General features: G+C 44.7%; 1 protein-coding gene across 3 annotated transcripts in view; it reads left to right on the top strand.

Annotated features, from left to right (window-relative positions):
- rbl1 (RB transcriptional corepressor like 1) overlaps nt 1–12995 on the top strand; it is a 61561-nt gene extending 48566 nt beyond the window's left edge. For all 3 annotated transcript variants that reach the window (XM_033042107.1, XM_033042106.1, XM_033042105.1), the window contains 5 exons: nt 2667–2738; nt 3683–3773; nt 4628–4833; nt 7279–7443; nt 9636–12995. In XM_033042107.1, the coding sequence (XP_032897998.1) occupies nt 2667–2738; nt 3683–3773; nt 4628–4833; nt 7279–7443; nt 9636–9806 (705 nt within the window). In that variant the 3' untranslated portion in view covers nt 9807–12995. The remainder of the gene's footprint in view (nt 1–2666; nt 2739–3682; nt 3774–4627; nt 4834–7278; nt 7444–9635) is intronic.
- The last annotated feature ends 1951 nt before the right edge of the window (nt 12996–14946 follow it).

Genomic DNA, 14946 nt, shown 5'->3' with positions numbered 1-14946 from the left:
GGAGTTGTGTACAGGCCACCTAACAGTAGTAGTGGAATTGGGGATGGCATCAAACAAGAAATTAGAAATGCGTGCAACAAAGGTAAAACAATTATAATGGGTGACTTCAATCTACATATAGATTGGGTGAATCAAATTGGCAGGGGTGCTGAGGAAGGGGATTTCTTGGAATGTATGCGGGATAGTTTTCTAAACCAACATGTAGAGGAACCAACGAGAGAACAGGCTATTCTAGACTGGGCATTGAGTAATGAGGAAGGGTTAGTTAGCAGTCTTGTTGTGCGTGGCCCCTTGGGCAAGAGTGACCATAATATGGTTGAGTTCTTCATTAGGATGGAGAGTGACATTATTAATTCAGAAACAAGGGTCATGAACTTAAAGTAACGTGGAGGACAAAAGGCTTAATTAGGAAAGGGAAAATAGATTATGAAGGGAAACTGGCAGGGAACATAAACTGACTGCAAAAGTTTTTATAGATATGTGAAGAGGAAAAGATTAGTTAAAACAAATGTAGGTCCCTTGCAGTCAGAAACAGGTGAATTGATCATGGACATGGCAGACCAATTGAATAGCTACTTTGGTTCTGTCTTCACTAAGGAAGACATAAATAATCTGCCGGAAATAGCAAGGGACCGGGAGTTAAATGAGATGGAGGAACTGAGTGAAATCCAGGTTAGCCGGGAAGTGGTGTTAGGTAAATTGAATGGATTACAGGCCGATAAATCCCCAGGGCCAGATAGGCTGCATCCCAGAGTACTTAAGGAAGTAGCCGCAGAAATAGTGGATGCATTAGTGATAGTTTTTCGAAACACTTTAGATTCTGGAGTAGTTCCTGAGGACTGGAGGGTAGCTAATGTAACCCCACTTTTTAAAAAGGGAGGGAGAGAGAAAACGGGGAATTACAGACCAGTTAGTCTAACATCGGTGGTGGGGAAAATTCTGGAGTCAGTTATTAAAGATGGGATAGCAGCACATTTGGAAAGTGGTGAATTCATTGGACAAAGTCAGCATGGATTTATGAAAGGTAAATCATGTCTGACGAATCTTATAGAATTTTTCGAGGATGTAACTAATAGAGTGGATAAGGGAGAACCAGTGGATGTGTTATATCTGGACTTTCAGAAGGCTTTCGACAAGGTCCCACATAAGAGATTAGTATACAAACTTAAAGCACACGGTATTGGGGGTTCAGTATTGATGTGGATAGAGAACTGGCTGGCAGACAGGAAGCAAAGAGTAGGAGTAAACGGGTCTTTTTCACAATGGCAGGCAGTGACTAGTGGGCTAGATGCAGGAAGATTGTTCCCGATGTTGGGGAAGTCCAGAACTAGGGGTCACAGTTTAAGGATAAGAGGGAAGTCTTTTAGGACCGAGATGAGAAAATCATTTTTTACACAGAGTGGTGAATCTGTGGAATTCTCTGCCACAAAAGGTAGTTGAGGCCAGTTCATTGGCTATATTTAAGAGGGAGTTAGATGTGGTCCTTGTGGCTAAAGGGAGAAGGCAAGGATGGGATACTGAGTTGGATGATCAGCCATGATCATATCGAATGGCGGTGCAGGCTCGAAGGGCCGAATGGCCTACTCCTGCACCTATTTTCTATGTTTCTATATTGTGGGAGATGGGAGTAGTTTATAGGTGGGGCTTGATTTTGTTTTGGTCTAACTGATAAAAGAAGAAACATGCCTGAAAACCTATTTCGAATGTTCTATTGTGACACCAATGCAATTCGTTTGGCCATGCATTTTACTTTAAAAATACAAACTTGGCCAACACTGACTAACCACATTTGTGCATGGAATATGCTGCTCAGTCATGTGACAGTTGTCACTTGCAGTGGGACACACTGCGTGAAACTGGAATGAAAAACTCTCGGCTTAAGGAATCCCATCTCAACCTCTGGCCTGGTACATACGCTCCAGATAATACAAAAAAAAATCGAATGTAGAATGAGGCTTGTGGAAGAGGAGGGACTGCCTATTGAATTCATTCAAACTGAGTTTCACAGCCTGGGCCCACACTGTCCAGAGAATAGACCCTTTAGTGAGTTGTTCCTCAAAGGTATTTGCTGGATGTTTGTTGAAATGACTTAAAGTATTGCAAGTATAGTGGTCTTAAACAAAGTCCAGCCATTACCCGTGGAAGCCCTGAGCTCCTGACAGTCCAGTTGCAAGCTGAGAAGATTTTAAGTCTTTGGTTTCATCTGTGTAGGAGCATTGCTGACTCGACACTTCATAATTCCAATTCTTAAGATTCAAACATCTGTGATTTGAGTGCATATTCAACTGATTAATTTGGAGCTTTTAAACAACAAGCTCTGGCTGAAGCTGAATTCCATGGAAAACGTTACAGCAGATGAGGCTTGTAGATAAGTCTTGAGAAGTTGTAACAAAGAATTATTAGAGTAGGAAATGAAGTGCGGTGGGGGGAGGGGGGAAAGAATTACAGATTGCGAGATTTTGTAGAGCAGCACAATGATGCAACGGTAGAGCTGCTGCTTCAGCCAGAACCCCGTTCGATCAGGTCTTGGTGGGCCGAAGGGCCTGTTGCTAGGCAATATCTGTAAAGCTAAAACTAACTAAACATTGCAATTTTTGTTTAAATATCCTCTAGGCTGTTTCAGGTGTTTGGTTGATGATTCAGTAATATAAACACTGTCTTTACAGATTACTAAGGAAGACAGGTCTTTCACAGATATCATGAAGTGTTACAGAAGCCAGCCACAAGCCAGCAGCCACGTGAGTTTACATCATTTATGCAGATGGTCATAGATTCATACAGCATAGAAATAGACTCTTCAGTCCATCCTGACCATAAGTGCCCATCAACACTAATGTAACTTATCTGCACCTGGCCTTCTGTGCCATGGTATTCAAGCGCTCATCTACAGGCTACGGTGAGAATACCCATCTCCACTGAGTCTCGGCCTGAGAGTTGCATGTTTCCTGTTGAAAGCAAAAGGTTCCTCAAATCCCATCTAAATGTTCTTTCTCTTAAACCTATGACTCTCTTCCAAGAGGAAAATATTTATTGTACCTATCCATGCCCCTCATAACTTTGTATACCTCCATTGAGTTCTCCCTCAACCTTATCCACTCCCAAGAAAAACAGCCCCAGATTATCCACAGTGCCTCGTGGCTGAAATGTTCCATTCTGGGCAACATCCTCAGGAATCTCCCCTGCACCCTCTCCAGTGCAATCTCATCCTTTCTGTTACTGTGGCAACCAGAACTGTAAGCAGTACTCCAGCCTTATTGTAACTGATGTGTATACAGTGATACCATACCTCCCCCCCCCCCTCTTGTGTTCAATGCCCTGAGTAAAGAAGGCACATCCTACTATTTACAGTGTGTATCTTAGCCTTATTAGTATTCCCAAAATATAATAGCTTGCATTTTTCATTACATTTGATTACATTTATTTTGCCATTTCTCCACCCATGCCTATCTCTACTCATTATGTTGTCACGTGTACAGAGATACAGTGAAATGCTTCGCTAGCCAGAGATACTTACCCTTGCAATCCAGAGTGTTAACAGTCTGGTGTCATTTGCTACATTACTGATCCTACTTTATATATTCATCCCTAATTCACTCTTAATTGTTATTAACAAAAAAATATATAGTCTGCAATGTTGGTTAATTTGCAGTGTCTTGAGGTGTTTGTGATTAATTTTGTTTAGGTGTACAGAAGTGTTCTGCTGGATGGTAAAGGATCCAAGAGTGCAGATGTTACTGAGAATGCAGGGGGAGATGGAAACATGGAATGCCAAGGTGCGTTATATGGCTGAAGTCTCAAGGGCCTGTCCCATTTGGGTATCATTTGCGCGTCACGCAGGTGGCGCACGAAGATTTTGTGAATCCCAAAATCCTGGGGCGCTGCGCGTGACCACGCGTCACTGCCTAATTCACCACGCACCATGCGCGCGTAATGCATGCCATGCGCGCATCATGTGCATCGTGACACGTAAATAATGTTGCGTAAATGACGCCCAAGTGGGACAGGTCCTTCAGACTTTGAATATCCTTATACCTTTCCTCTTGTGCTGCATAGTGCTGTTTAAGTCGTGGGTTACCTTTTCAATGTTTAGCATTTTAATTGATATATTTTCTTCTTTCCTGAGCTCGTTTGTCGAGCTCGAGACTCGCGTAGACCTGGCATGATCATCTGGCGGGGTGCAGTGGACGATGGAGCTAGTCTTCACTTCAGTCAACATGTTAACACACACACACCATGCCCTGTTGTACTAATCGTTGAGCTGTATCGTTTAAGCTGAGTGTTTAAATATTAAACTGAGTGTTTATACAACACGTGAAGCTCTTCAAGATGACATTTTCGGTTGGGACCCCATTTCAGTTGCCTGTCCTACTGAGTTTCCAGCACTTTGTTTTTAGACTAACATTTCTCTAGGTGTGCTTTTCTAAGATTAAAGTTGAAAGAAAAATATAAAGCACTTTACCTTCCTGATCTGAGAGTATGGAGAGTGTCAAAGATTTTAATTTCCTAGCACTAAGATTTTCATTGATTGTGGTAGAATAGTAAAATATATTTCATTGTGGAATGATCAGTTATTTCAAGGAGCCGATTTAAAAATCCAGGAATAACAATCCTTTTGTGCCCCTTTCAGTGTCCGACTGTGATCCCAGCATAACAAACAACAGTCAGCATCCCGTTGAGACGAGCATCTCTGCGGTGACTGCAACCAGCTTGTCCAGGAGTCTAGATGCTGTGGAGGAGGAACGGGGTGACCTCATTAAGTTCTATAACACTATCTATGTGACTAGAATTAAAGAGTTTGCACTGAAGTACTCCAATGTAAAACTGGAGTGTGGGGTAAGTAAACGTGTGTTGATAGCATTCCAAGTTTAACATACAAACCTACTGATGTTCATAGCTATCTTGACTACACTTCTTCCCACCGTGCTTCCTGTAAAGACTCAATCCCAATGCCTCCGCCTACGCTGCATCTGCGTCCAGGATGAGGTGTTCCGTACCAGGGCATCGGAGATGTCCTCATTCTTTAGGAAACGGGGGTTCCCCTCTTCCATTATAGGTGAAGCTCACACTAGGGTCTCCTCAATATGCCGCAGCTCCGCTCTTACTCCCCCTCCCCCTATTCTTAACAAGGACAAAGTCACCCTGTCCTCGCCTTTCACCCCATCAGCCATTGCATATAATCCTCCAACATTTTCGCCACCTCCAACGGGATTCCACTACTGGCCACATCTTCCCATCTCCACTCCTTTCTGCTTTCCGCAGAGACCGTTCCCTCCGAAACTCCCCGGTCAACTCGTCCCAAACCACCCGCTCCCCAGATACTTTCCCCTGCAACCGCAGGAGATGCAACACCTGTCCCTTTACCTCCCCCCTCGACTCCATCCAAGGACCCAAACAGTCTATCTAGGTGAGGCAGAGGTTCACTTGCACCTCCTCTAACCTCATCTACTATATCCGCTGTTCCAGGTGTCAACTTCTGTACATCGGCGAGACCAAGCGCAGGCTCAGCGATCATTTCACTGAACACCTCCGCACAGTCCATCTTAACCAACCTGATCTCTCGGTTGCTCAGCACTTCAACTCCCCCTCCCATTCCCAATCTGACCTTTCTGTCCTGGGCCTCCTCCATTGTCAGAGTGAGGCCCAGCGTAAATTGGAGGAACAGCACCTCATATTTTGCTTGGGTAGTTTACACCCCAGTGGTGTGAACATTGACTTCCCTAACTTCAGATGGCCCTTGCTTTCTCTCTCCATCCCCTTCCCAGTTCTCCCACTATTTACTGTCTCCGACTACATTCTAGCTTTGTCCCGCCCCCTCCCCTGACATCAGTCTGAAGAGGCTCGACCCGAAATGTCACCCATTCCTTCTCTCCAGAGATGCTGCCTGACCCGCTGAGTTACTCCAGCATTTTGTGTCTGTCCTTAACATACAAACAACTATTTCTATAGTTGCAATGATGCTAAGCTACATAAGGATATGTATACTGAGGAGAGGGGGTATTACTTGATATGAGAGCTTAATAGTAAGTACAGACCATAATTATGATTTTTCACATATTATTGGAATTCAGTAGATGGAAAAACATCAGTTAACAGTTTAATGTTTTAATACAGCTGTTTGTCCACATGACCTGGTTTTGTCCCATGGAATATGACACAGACTTCACTACTTCGCCAGCCTTCCTCATTCTCCTCTCCGTAAACCAGCTACATAGATACAGAGACAATAGGTGCGGGAGTAGGCCATATCCCCTGATTCCGCTAGCCCCAAGAGCTCTATCTAACTCTCTTTTGAATGCATACAGTGAATTGGCCTCCACTGCCTTCTGAGGCAGAGAATTCCACAAATTCACAACTCTGTGTGAAAATGTTTTTCCTCATCTGAGTTCTAAATAGCCTTCCTCTTATTCTTAAACTGCTGCACTCCCTCAATAGCAAGAATGTCCTTCCTCAAATTAGGAGACCGCGACTGCACACAATACTCCAGGTGTGGTCTCACCAGGCCATGTACAACTGCCGAAGGACCTCTTTGCGCCTATACTCAACTCCTCTCTTTATGAAGGCCAATATGTCATTAGCTTTCTTCACGGCCTGTTGAACCTGTATGTTTACTTTCAGTGAGTGGTGTACAAGGACACCCAGGTCTCATTGTACTTCCCCTTTTCCTAACCTGCAACCATTCAGTTAATAATCTGCCTTCACGTTCTTGCCTCCAAAATGGATAACATCACATTTATCCACAGTATACTGCATCTGCCATGCATCTGCCCACTCACTCAACCTGTCCAAGTCAACCTGCCACCTCCTAGCATCCACTTCGCAGTTCCCACTGCCACCTCCTAGCATCCACTTCGCAGTTCCCACTGCCACCCAGCTTTGTGTCAACTGCAAATTTGCTAGCATCACTTTTAATTCCTTCATCTAAATCATTAATGTAAATAGCTGCGGTCCCAGCACCGAGCCTTGCAGCACCCCAATTAAAGATACTCCTTAAAGCACGCTCCCTCTTGAGTTAGCTTTTGACAGTATGCCCTGATGTTGTGAGTTTGCATCGGCTTTTTGTTTGTTCATGATTCTGTGAAACATTTGAGCAGTTACATAACTGATTGTTGACTTTAGAAGTACAAGGAATCGATGTCACTGGAAGCCTGTACATCCCATAACACACAGACCAGGCACCAGGTGTTGTTTCCCTCTCTGGGATGAATGAACAAGTTGATCTGAAGGCTGCCTCTGTAGATTCAACATTAACCGTTTAACTTTTAACCTTTGCCTTGACAGGTGGAAGCACCACCCCTCTCGCCCTTTCCAAACGTTAAGCCTCACCCTGTATCTCCCCGGCGGATATCACAACAGCATGCAGTATATATCTCCCCTCATAAGAATGGCACTTCCCTCACTCCACGTACCGCAATGATGTACAGGTTTAACAGAAGCCCCTCAAAGGTGAACTTTCCTTCCTTTATTCACTGCTCATGATTGTTGTTGTGTTTAGGGTTCATTAATAGAGATTACTATCAGTGTTAAACTTTCTAACGTGATTTGAGTTGCCTTAAGATACTTGTGGACACTTTTCTGCCCTGGATAGTGTTTCTGTACAAGTGTTGATGCTGTTCAGGACAAGGTTCCTTCCCCGTTTTCTCTTGGGATGCACTGTTCGACTGTACCTTATTTTTTAAGGCTAAAAGCATCGTTCTCTCAGTATGAGAGCTTTATTATAACTGAAGATTTCAGACTGATGGAGTTATGGGGTTTAGTTACTGGAGGGCAGTTGGTTAGGGTGCTAGTCCACAACTATGTTTGCAAACCTTATTGTCCTGGGAATCAGTTGCTTAGGGAACAATGACATGTCATCAAGGCCATAAAGGGTCTCTTGCCTGTACACGGATGGCCAGGCATCCAGGTTGTTGCAGAGTGATCTGACAACGTAGTGGTCATTCTGGAATACTTCATGAGGTCATAGATGATAGGAGCGGAATTAGGCCATTCAGCCCAACAAGTCAACTCCGCCATTCAATTATGGCTGACCTATCATAACCCCATTCTCCTGCCCTCTCCCCATAACCCCATATATCAGCAGAGGTCTGAATCAACTAGTCTCTACCGTTGTGTGTCACTGATGCACTGATCATCGTATAATCCAGAGAGTACCCTACCCCAGCACATCTGCAGTTCAACAAGGCCGGGGAACAGATAAATCACCCACATTGAAGCTATTGAAGCAGGCCCTCCGGCTCACAATATCTGACCAACGTGATGCCAAGACCAACTCTTGTCCGCCAGCACATAATGTATATCTCTCCATTCCCTGCATGTGCCTACCCAAACGTCTATTAAATACCACTCTTGTATGTTCCTCAACCAGCACCCCAGCCCAGCAGTGTTTTCCAGACACCCACCCCCTCTGTAAAAAACAACTTGCCATTAGATATATTCAGGGCTAAGGTGGATGTGTGTGTGCTGGGGGAGTTGTTACATAGATACATAGAAAATAGGTGCAGGAGTAGGCCATTCGGCCCTTCGAGCCTGCACCGCCATTCAATATGATCATGGCTGATCATCCAACTCAGTATCCCGTACCTGCCTTCTCTCCATACCCCCTGATCCCTTTAGCCACAAGGGCCACATCTAACTCCCTCTTAAATATAGCCAATGAACTGGCCTCAACTACCCTCTGTGGCAGAGAGTTCCAGAGATTCACCACTCTCTGTGTGAAAAAGTTTCTTCTCATCTCGGTCCTAAAGGATTTCCCCCTTATCCTTAAGCTGTGACCTCTTGTCCTGGACTTCCCCAACATCGGGAACAATCTTCCTGCATCTAGCCTGTCCAACCCCATAAGAATTTTGTATGTTTCTATAAGATCCCCTCTCAATCTCCTAAATTCTAGCGAGTATAAGCCAAGTCTATCCAGTCTTTCTTCATATGAAAGTCCTGACATCCCAGGAATCAGTCTGGTGAACCTTCTCTGCACTCCCTCTATGGCTATAATGTCCTTCCTCAGATTTGGAGACCAAAACTGTACGCAATACTCCAGGTGTGGTCTCACCAAGACCCTGTACAACTGCAGTAGAACCTCCCTGCTCCTATACTCAAATCCTTTTGCTATGAAAGCTAACATACCATTCGCTTTCTTCACTGCCTGCTGCACCTGCATGCCTACTTTCAATGACTGGTGTACCATGACACCCAGGTCTCGCTGCATCTCCCCTTTTCCTAATCGGCCACCATTTAGATAATAGTCTGCTTTCCTGTTTTTGCCACCAAAGTGGATAACCTCACATTTATCCACATTATACTGCATCTGCCAAACATTTGCCCACTCACCCAGCCTATCCAAGTCACCTTGCAGTCTCCTAGCATCCTCCTCACAGCTAACACTGCCCCCCAGCTTAGTGTCATCCGCAAACTTGGAGATGTTGCCTTCAATTCCCTCATCCAGATCATTAATATAAATTGTAAATAGCTGGGGTCCCAGCACTGAGCCTTGCGGTACCCCACTAGTCACTGTTGGGTCATGGGGAGTGGGTGACAGTGGAGCCGAGGCCAAGGTGGTGTGGGCTGTGGTTTTATTGAATGTTGAGACGGCCGCAAGGTTTGTAGGCTGGATTCCTACATGTCTTGCTTTTGATTTTCCACAGAACCTGCGGGATATCAACTGCATGATCAAACAGGGGGAGCGGCTGAGCAGAAAACGAGCGTTCACCATGGAGAGTGACAGCGAGTCGCCAACTAAATATCTCTGCCAAGAAAACGACGACATTTTGTTGAAAAGGCTGCAGGATGTTGTCAGCGAGCGGGCAAACCGCTGAGGCCATAAAGCTGCTGCTTAGAATCCTTTAGGTAGACTACCTAGAGTCAGATTGTCTGGAAAAAGCCTAGAATCCCACCCACATTGAACCATGCCACAGACCCCTGGGTCCTTATAATTGTCCCATAATGGGGACATTAGGACATGTGCACAAGGTCTCCAGGTACTATAGGGTTAAAACAAATATCTCTATCAATCCACAAAAACTGTCATGGCTTTGGGCAGTGATATCATAGCCGTTTGAAAGAGCATGTAATCAACATTTCATCCAGGCATCAGTTCCACACTTGCCTGCCTGCCTGCCTGTCTGCAGGCATGGTTTGACCTTGCACACAGTCAAACAGCTTCATGCATTAGTAAGTAAGTCTTTGGATAACTGAGCTGAGGTTGAAGTGTTTTCAGACTAGATTGGATTTGGGTTATTATTAGGTAAGTACAAAGAATTGTAGTACAAATTCAACTTTTAATGATGTGTGTACATATTGACAGCATACAGAGGGGGTTGGTGAGAGGAGTCAAAGAATACAACGGCTATACTGGGAATGGGGAATCTCAGTAAAGCTGTCATAAACCCCAACACCTAATACAGTGGAATTCTCAACATGGATGCACTTTACAATCACAATCCCAAAGAATAAATCTAGTGTTGATTCATGGAATATGGAGATGAATGATTCCCATCTGTTGAAATCTCTTCACTTCAAACAGCCACAGATGCTGGGGTCTCACTTATGAGACCATTGTTTGTGGGAGCACTGCATCTGAAGCCTGAAGCCATTGGAGGAAATCACAGTGGCAGGGAATGGAGATTGATGCTCTTGTGTTTTCAGGCTTACTGCAGCATCAACCTTGTGGGTGCTTTAGGGTGACCCACAGCCTCTGTCCTTCCTCTCACCACTCTGCTGCCATTCTGGCATCAGCTATCAAGTGCCTTATCGCTTCTTCTTCCAGTTTGGACGTTTGCAGTGGGGAAAGTGAACAGAGTGCAGGTTACTGTAGACCTTCACTAAAAACGTCTCATCTGCAGGTTTGTGGACCTTGGAGAATTCAGTGCAGTTAGCCAGATGCTTCAGCTTTGCAGGAACTAGATTGCCTGAGAAAAGGTCTTTCTTGCAGACCTTATGCTGAGATTTAGTGCCGGCTCTTGGTCATGAGAAGAGAACGTTTTGTACACATTCCTAACACGGCTGTACTGACTGCTCCCTGCAGCCCTGCGATTTGGCCCTGCAAATTTAAGGTGTTTGTTTTTTAAATTTGTCTGCACCTATCAGTGACTGTCCACAACGTTGGGTGGTGCCTCGGTAAGCTACAACTTGTCTCTGAACCTGGAATTGTTTTCCAGTTATTAACAGCATCAGCTTGAGCGGTGAGACGGCAGCTGGCTGTAGTCCCTGGTGCTCTGGGATTCTATGAATTGAATCTAAGCTTGGCTGTGGTTGACCACCCCATCTCATCCCATCTCCTCTGGACCTTGCTACAGTCCAGTATTAGAACAGTACAGCACGGGAGAAGGCCCTTCAGCCCTTCCTCGGGTAGTGATCAATACCCAGTGGAGCTGCCTCTGCAGGACAAGGTCCATGGCAGGGACTGAGCAGATGCTGGACCTTGCCATCTCCTTCACTCAGTGTTGGGGCAGAGGCGACTGCTTTACTTAGACTCCAGACGGACATAATCTGCTACACCTCGGCTGCATCACAAAAGTGCATTAAAAAATTATAGGAATCCTTCTTGTTACAGTGTTCAACCAGTGCTTAACTTTGAGTCGCTGTGATGCAGCTGGTAGTGCTGCTGCCTCTTCTGATGACCTCTGTGTGGAGTTTGCACTGTCTCGGACGTTTGTTTCCTTCCATATCACTGTGAACTGACAGGGGAGAGAGGATCATCCTGGAGGGAATGGCTTACAGTGAGCTCAGTGAGGGAATGGGAATGCGTTGGGAACTGGAATAGACTCTTTGGGCCAATTGGCCTCCTTCCATGTAATTAGGAAATATGCGATGCTCTCCCTCCCAGTAAGGGAAATGGGGCCCAATCGGCGTGTAAACCTCGGCGTATAAACCGTGGCCTCCCCACGCATTGGGAGGTCTTGCTGATATCCTGTGATTCTGAATCTGATGTTGTGATGTGTCTGTATTTTCTAGCTGTAAATGCTACAGCTTTCTACTGGTGCTTGGACCAACAGCAAATGTCCAGTCTCAGCAGGATCACCCTTACTCCTGCAAGCTCTGCAATAAGTTGTTTCATTGTAACTATTGTGTAGTATCTACACACACTGTCCCTTTTACATTAATTTCCTATTTCAAGAATAGGGTGGGAGTTAATCATGTATATTTGTATAGTTTAGATTATTCTATGAGAATATTTGTACTTTTAATGCTTTGTATGGAATTGCGAGATTTTTTTCTGAATGAAAATGTAAGAAAATTATCAGTTTTAATTCTCCCCCCATGATTTTGTTGGGTATAAGATTTGTATTCCTCTCTGGGGTGTTAACGGGCGAGTCTACTGTTTCCAGAGGATTTGGGGAGGCAGATCCCATGGCCCCTCTACTCCCCAAGCACATTTGATTGCAGTGAGAAGGGCCAGTACTGTGTGTCCCATGACATTCTGTTTTGGTTACATTCTGCCCATTCACAGCAATGTGTTTTCTTGAATACTTCAGTACAGTAATATCTACCATGGGTTCCACATTGGCACAACTTCAGCAGAATTCCCAAGGAACGGAATGACTGCTCTATACTCTTCCAGCTTTAGTGGACCCCATTCAGGGAAAAACAGAAGACATTCTCGTTAAAGTTCCTTTTATAAACTTGTCACATGAGGTTGAGAGTTGTACTGTGCATGGCATCAATTTCAGCAATGCAATTAACTATTGCCGCAAAGTTTAGAATTGCCAGCTTGTCAGGACTAGAGCAATTCTCTGCTTGCAACGCCTCTTTCCTTGCCAACGTATCAACAGAAGATTCTGTGCTCCTGCTCCCACCAAGAACTGACGTTTGCCAGTGTTGTCCTGGGCTCCGGTGGGAATAGTCCGACAGTGAGCTCGAGGTGCTCAGTTTGTTTAAGACTTGCTCATCTTGTGATAGCTTTCAAAGCTTTCCACTTTGTGCTTTTACTCAGTGATACTCCTTATACTTTTTAAATATCTTTTACTTTTGAAGTTTAGTTTTTAATAAAAAGTATTTACCTATAATCTTTGCATATTCTGCCACTTTCTTTCAAGGAATACTGCTCAGAGCTTTCATTCTTGGGTGCTTGTTTTAATCTCTTATTAACCATTATTGGGTGACTTCACAGATGTTTCACATTGATTAAACTGTGGTGTTTAAGTACACTAATGTTGGCCATGCTAAAATGCTTAATGGATTATAGCACAAGGAACAGTCCAGAAAGCAGAGGGTAATGGTGGAAGGATGTTATTCTGGCAGGAGGACTGTGACCAGTGGTGTTTCGTGGTGATCTGTGCTGGAACCTCCTATTTGTGATATACTGCATATAAATGACGGACGAAATGCAGAGGGGTTTGCAAACAACAGGTAGAGTTGCAGACAATGAGGAAGGTTGGTAAAGGATCCAATGGGATTTAGATCACCTACCGTTTGGGACAGAATTGCTGGTGATGGACTGAACAGTGCGAGGCTTTTTTGAACTTTTTGAAGCCAAACTCTGATAGGACATTTGGGGAAAATGACAGGGACCTGAGGAGCATTGATGTACAAAGATGTACTTTGGGGTGCAAGTTGAAAGCTCCTGGAAAATGGCAACATGGGTAGATAGGGTAGTGAAGAAGATTTTTTGGTTTGCTTGCCTTCATTGGCAAAAGCATTGAGTTTGAGTTGGGATGTCATGTTGCAGCAACACAAAACATTGGCCAGGTGGCAAGTCAGAGTATCGTGTACACATCTGGTTGCCACTACAGGAAGGATGCACCAGATACAAGGAGAGTGCAGAAGACATTCACCAGAGTGTCGCCTGCAATGGAGGACTAGTTATAAAGAAAGGTGGATTTATTCTCGAAGGGGGGGGGGTGTCCACCATCATAGTCAGGTAGGCCCTTTGGCCCAACGCGTCCATGCTGACCAACATCCCATCTATACTAGTCCCACCTGCCCGCGTTTGGCCAATATCTTTCGAAACCTTTCACATCCATGTTCTGTGTCTTTTGGCCCAAATTACAGGCAAATGGGACGAGTGTAGAGAGGCACTTTGGTTCACGGGTAGGGCGATACCACCCCATATAATCTCCTGACTGTAATTTAACAAGTAGATACACATGACCAAAATCCACTCTCACCCCGGCACTCCCTCTCCCCGCTCCCGTTGACCAGAAGATACAAAAGCTTGAAACCAGACTCAAGAGCAGCTTTTTCTCCACTGTTATCAGATTACTGAATGGAGTTTCCATCTACTAGGGAAGTACTCCCGATTTCCCAACCAACCTCATTGTAGCCCTTGCACTTTCTTTTACCTGCACTTTCTCTGTAGCTGTAACTATGTTCTGTGCTCTTTTTATTTTCCCTCTTGCACCACCTGGTATACTCATGTATGATCATGTATGGCATGATCTGCCTGGGTAGAACACAAAATAAAGAAAACCGAGTCTGTGTTAAACATTGGTGACCACGGGTGAAATTCCCTGGCGTTATTTGCAAGGCCCAGAGATGTGGAACCTATGTTGATCTGTCACCTGATTATCTTTAAATCTCTATTTAATTTTGGAGATTATTGATGCATTGAAGAACAGGTTCTTCACCACACAATGTCTGAGCCCAACATGATGCCCAGACTGTCACCTCTCTACCTGCACGTAATCCATTATCCACATATCCACGTGCCTATCCAAAAGTCTTTTAAACACCAATATCATATCTGCCTCCACCACCACCTCTGGCAGCACCTTCAAGGCTCCCGCCACACTTGTCTCACTCAAAGCTATGCCCTCTAGTCTTAGATTTTCCCCTCTGTGGAAATAGGTTCTGACTGTCTACCCAATCTATGCTTCTCATAATTTTATAAACTTCTATTAGGTCTGCCCGCAACTCTGGCATTCCAGAGGAAACAGTCCCAGTCTGTCCAACCTCTCCCTAACTAATACGCCCTAAACCAGGCAGCATTCTGGTAAACCTCCTCTGCACCCTCTCCAA

This window comes from Amblyraja radiata, chromosome 23 (assembly GCF_010909765.2).
Source record: "Amblyraja radiata isolate CabotCenter1 chromosome 23, sAmbRad1.1.pri, whole genome shotgun sequence".
NCBI lineage: Eukaryota > Metazoa > Chordata > Chondrichthyes > Rajiformes > Rajidae > Amblyraja > Amblyraja radiata.
This window is presented reverse-complemented; position numbering and strand designations above follow the sequence as displayed.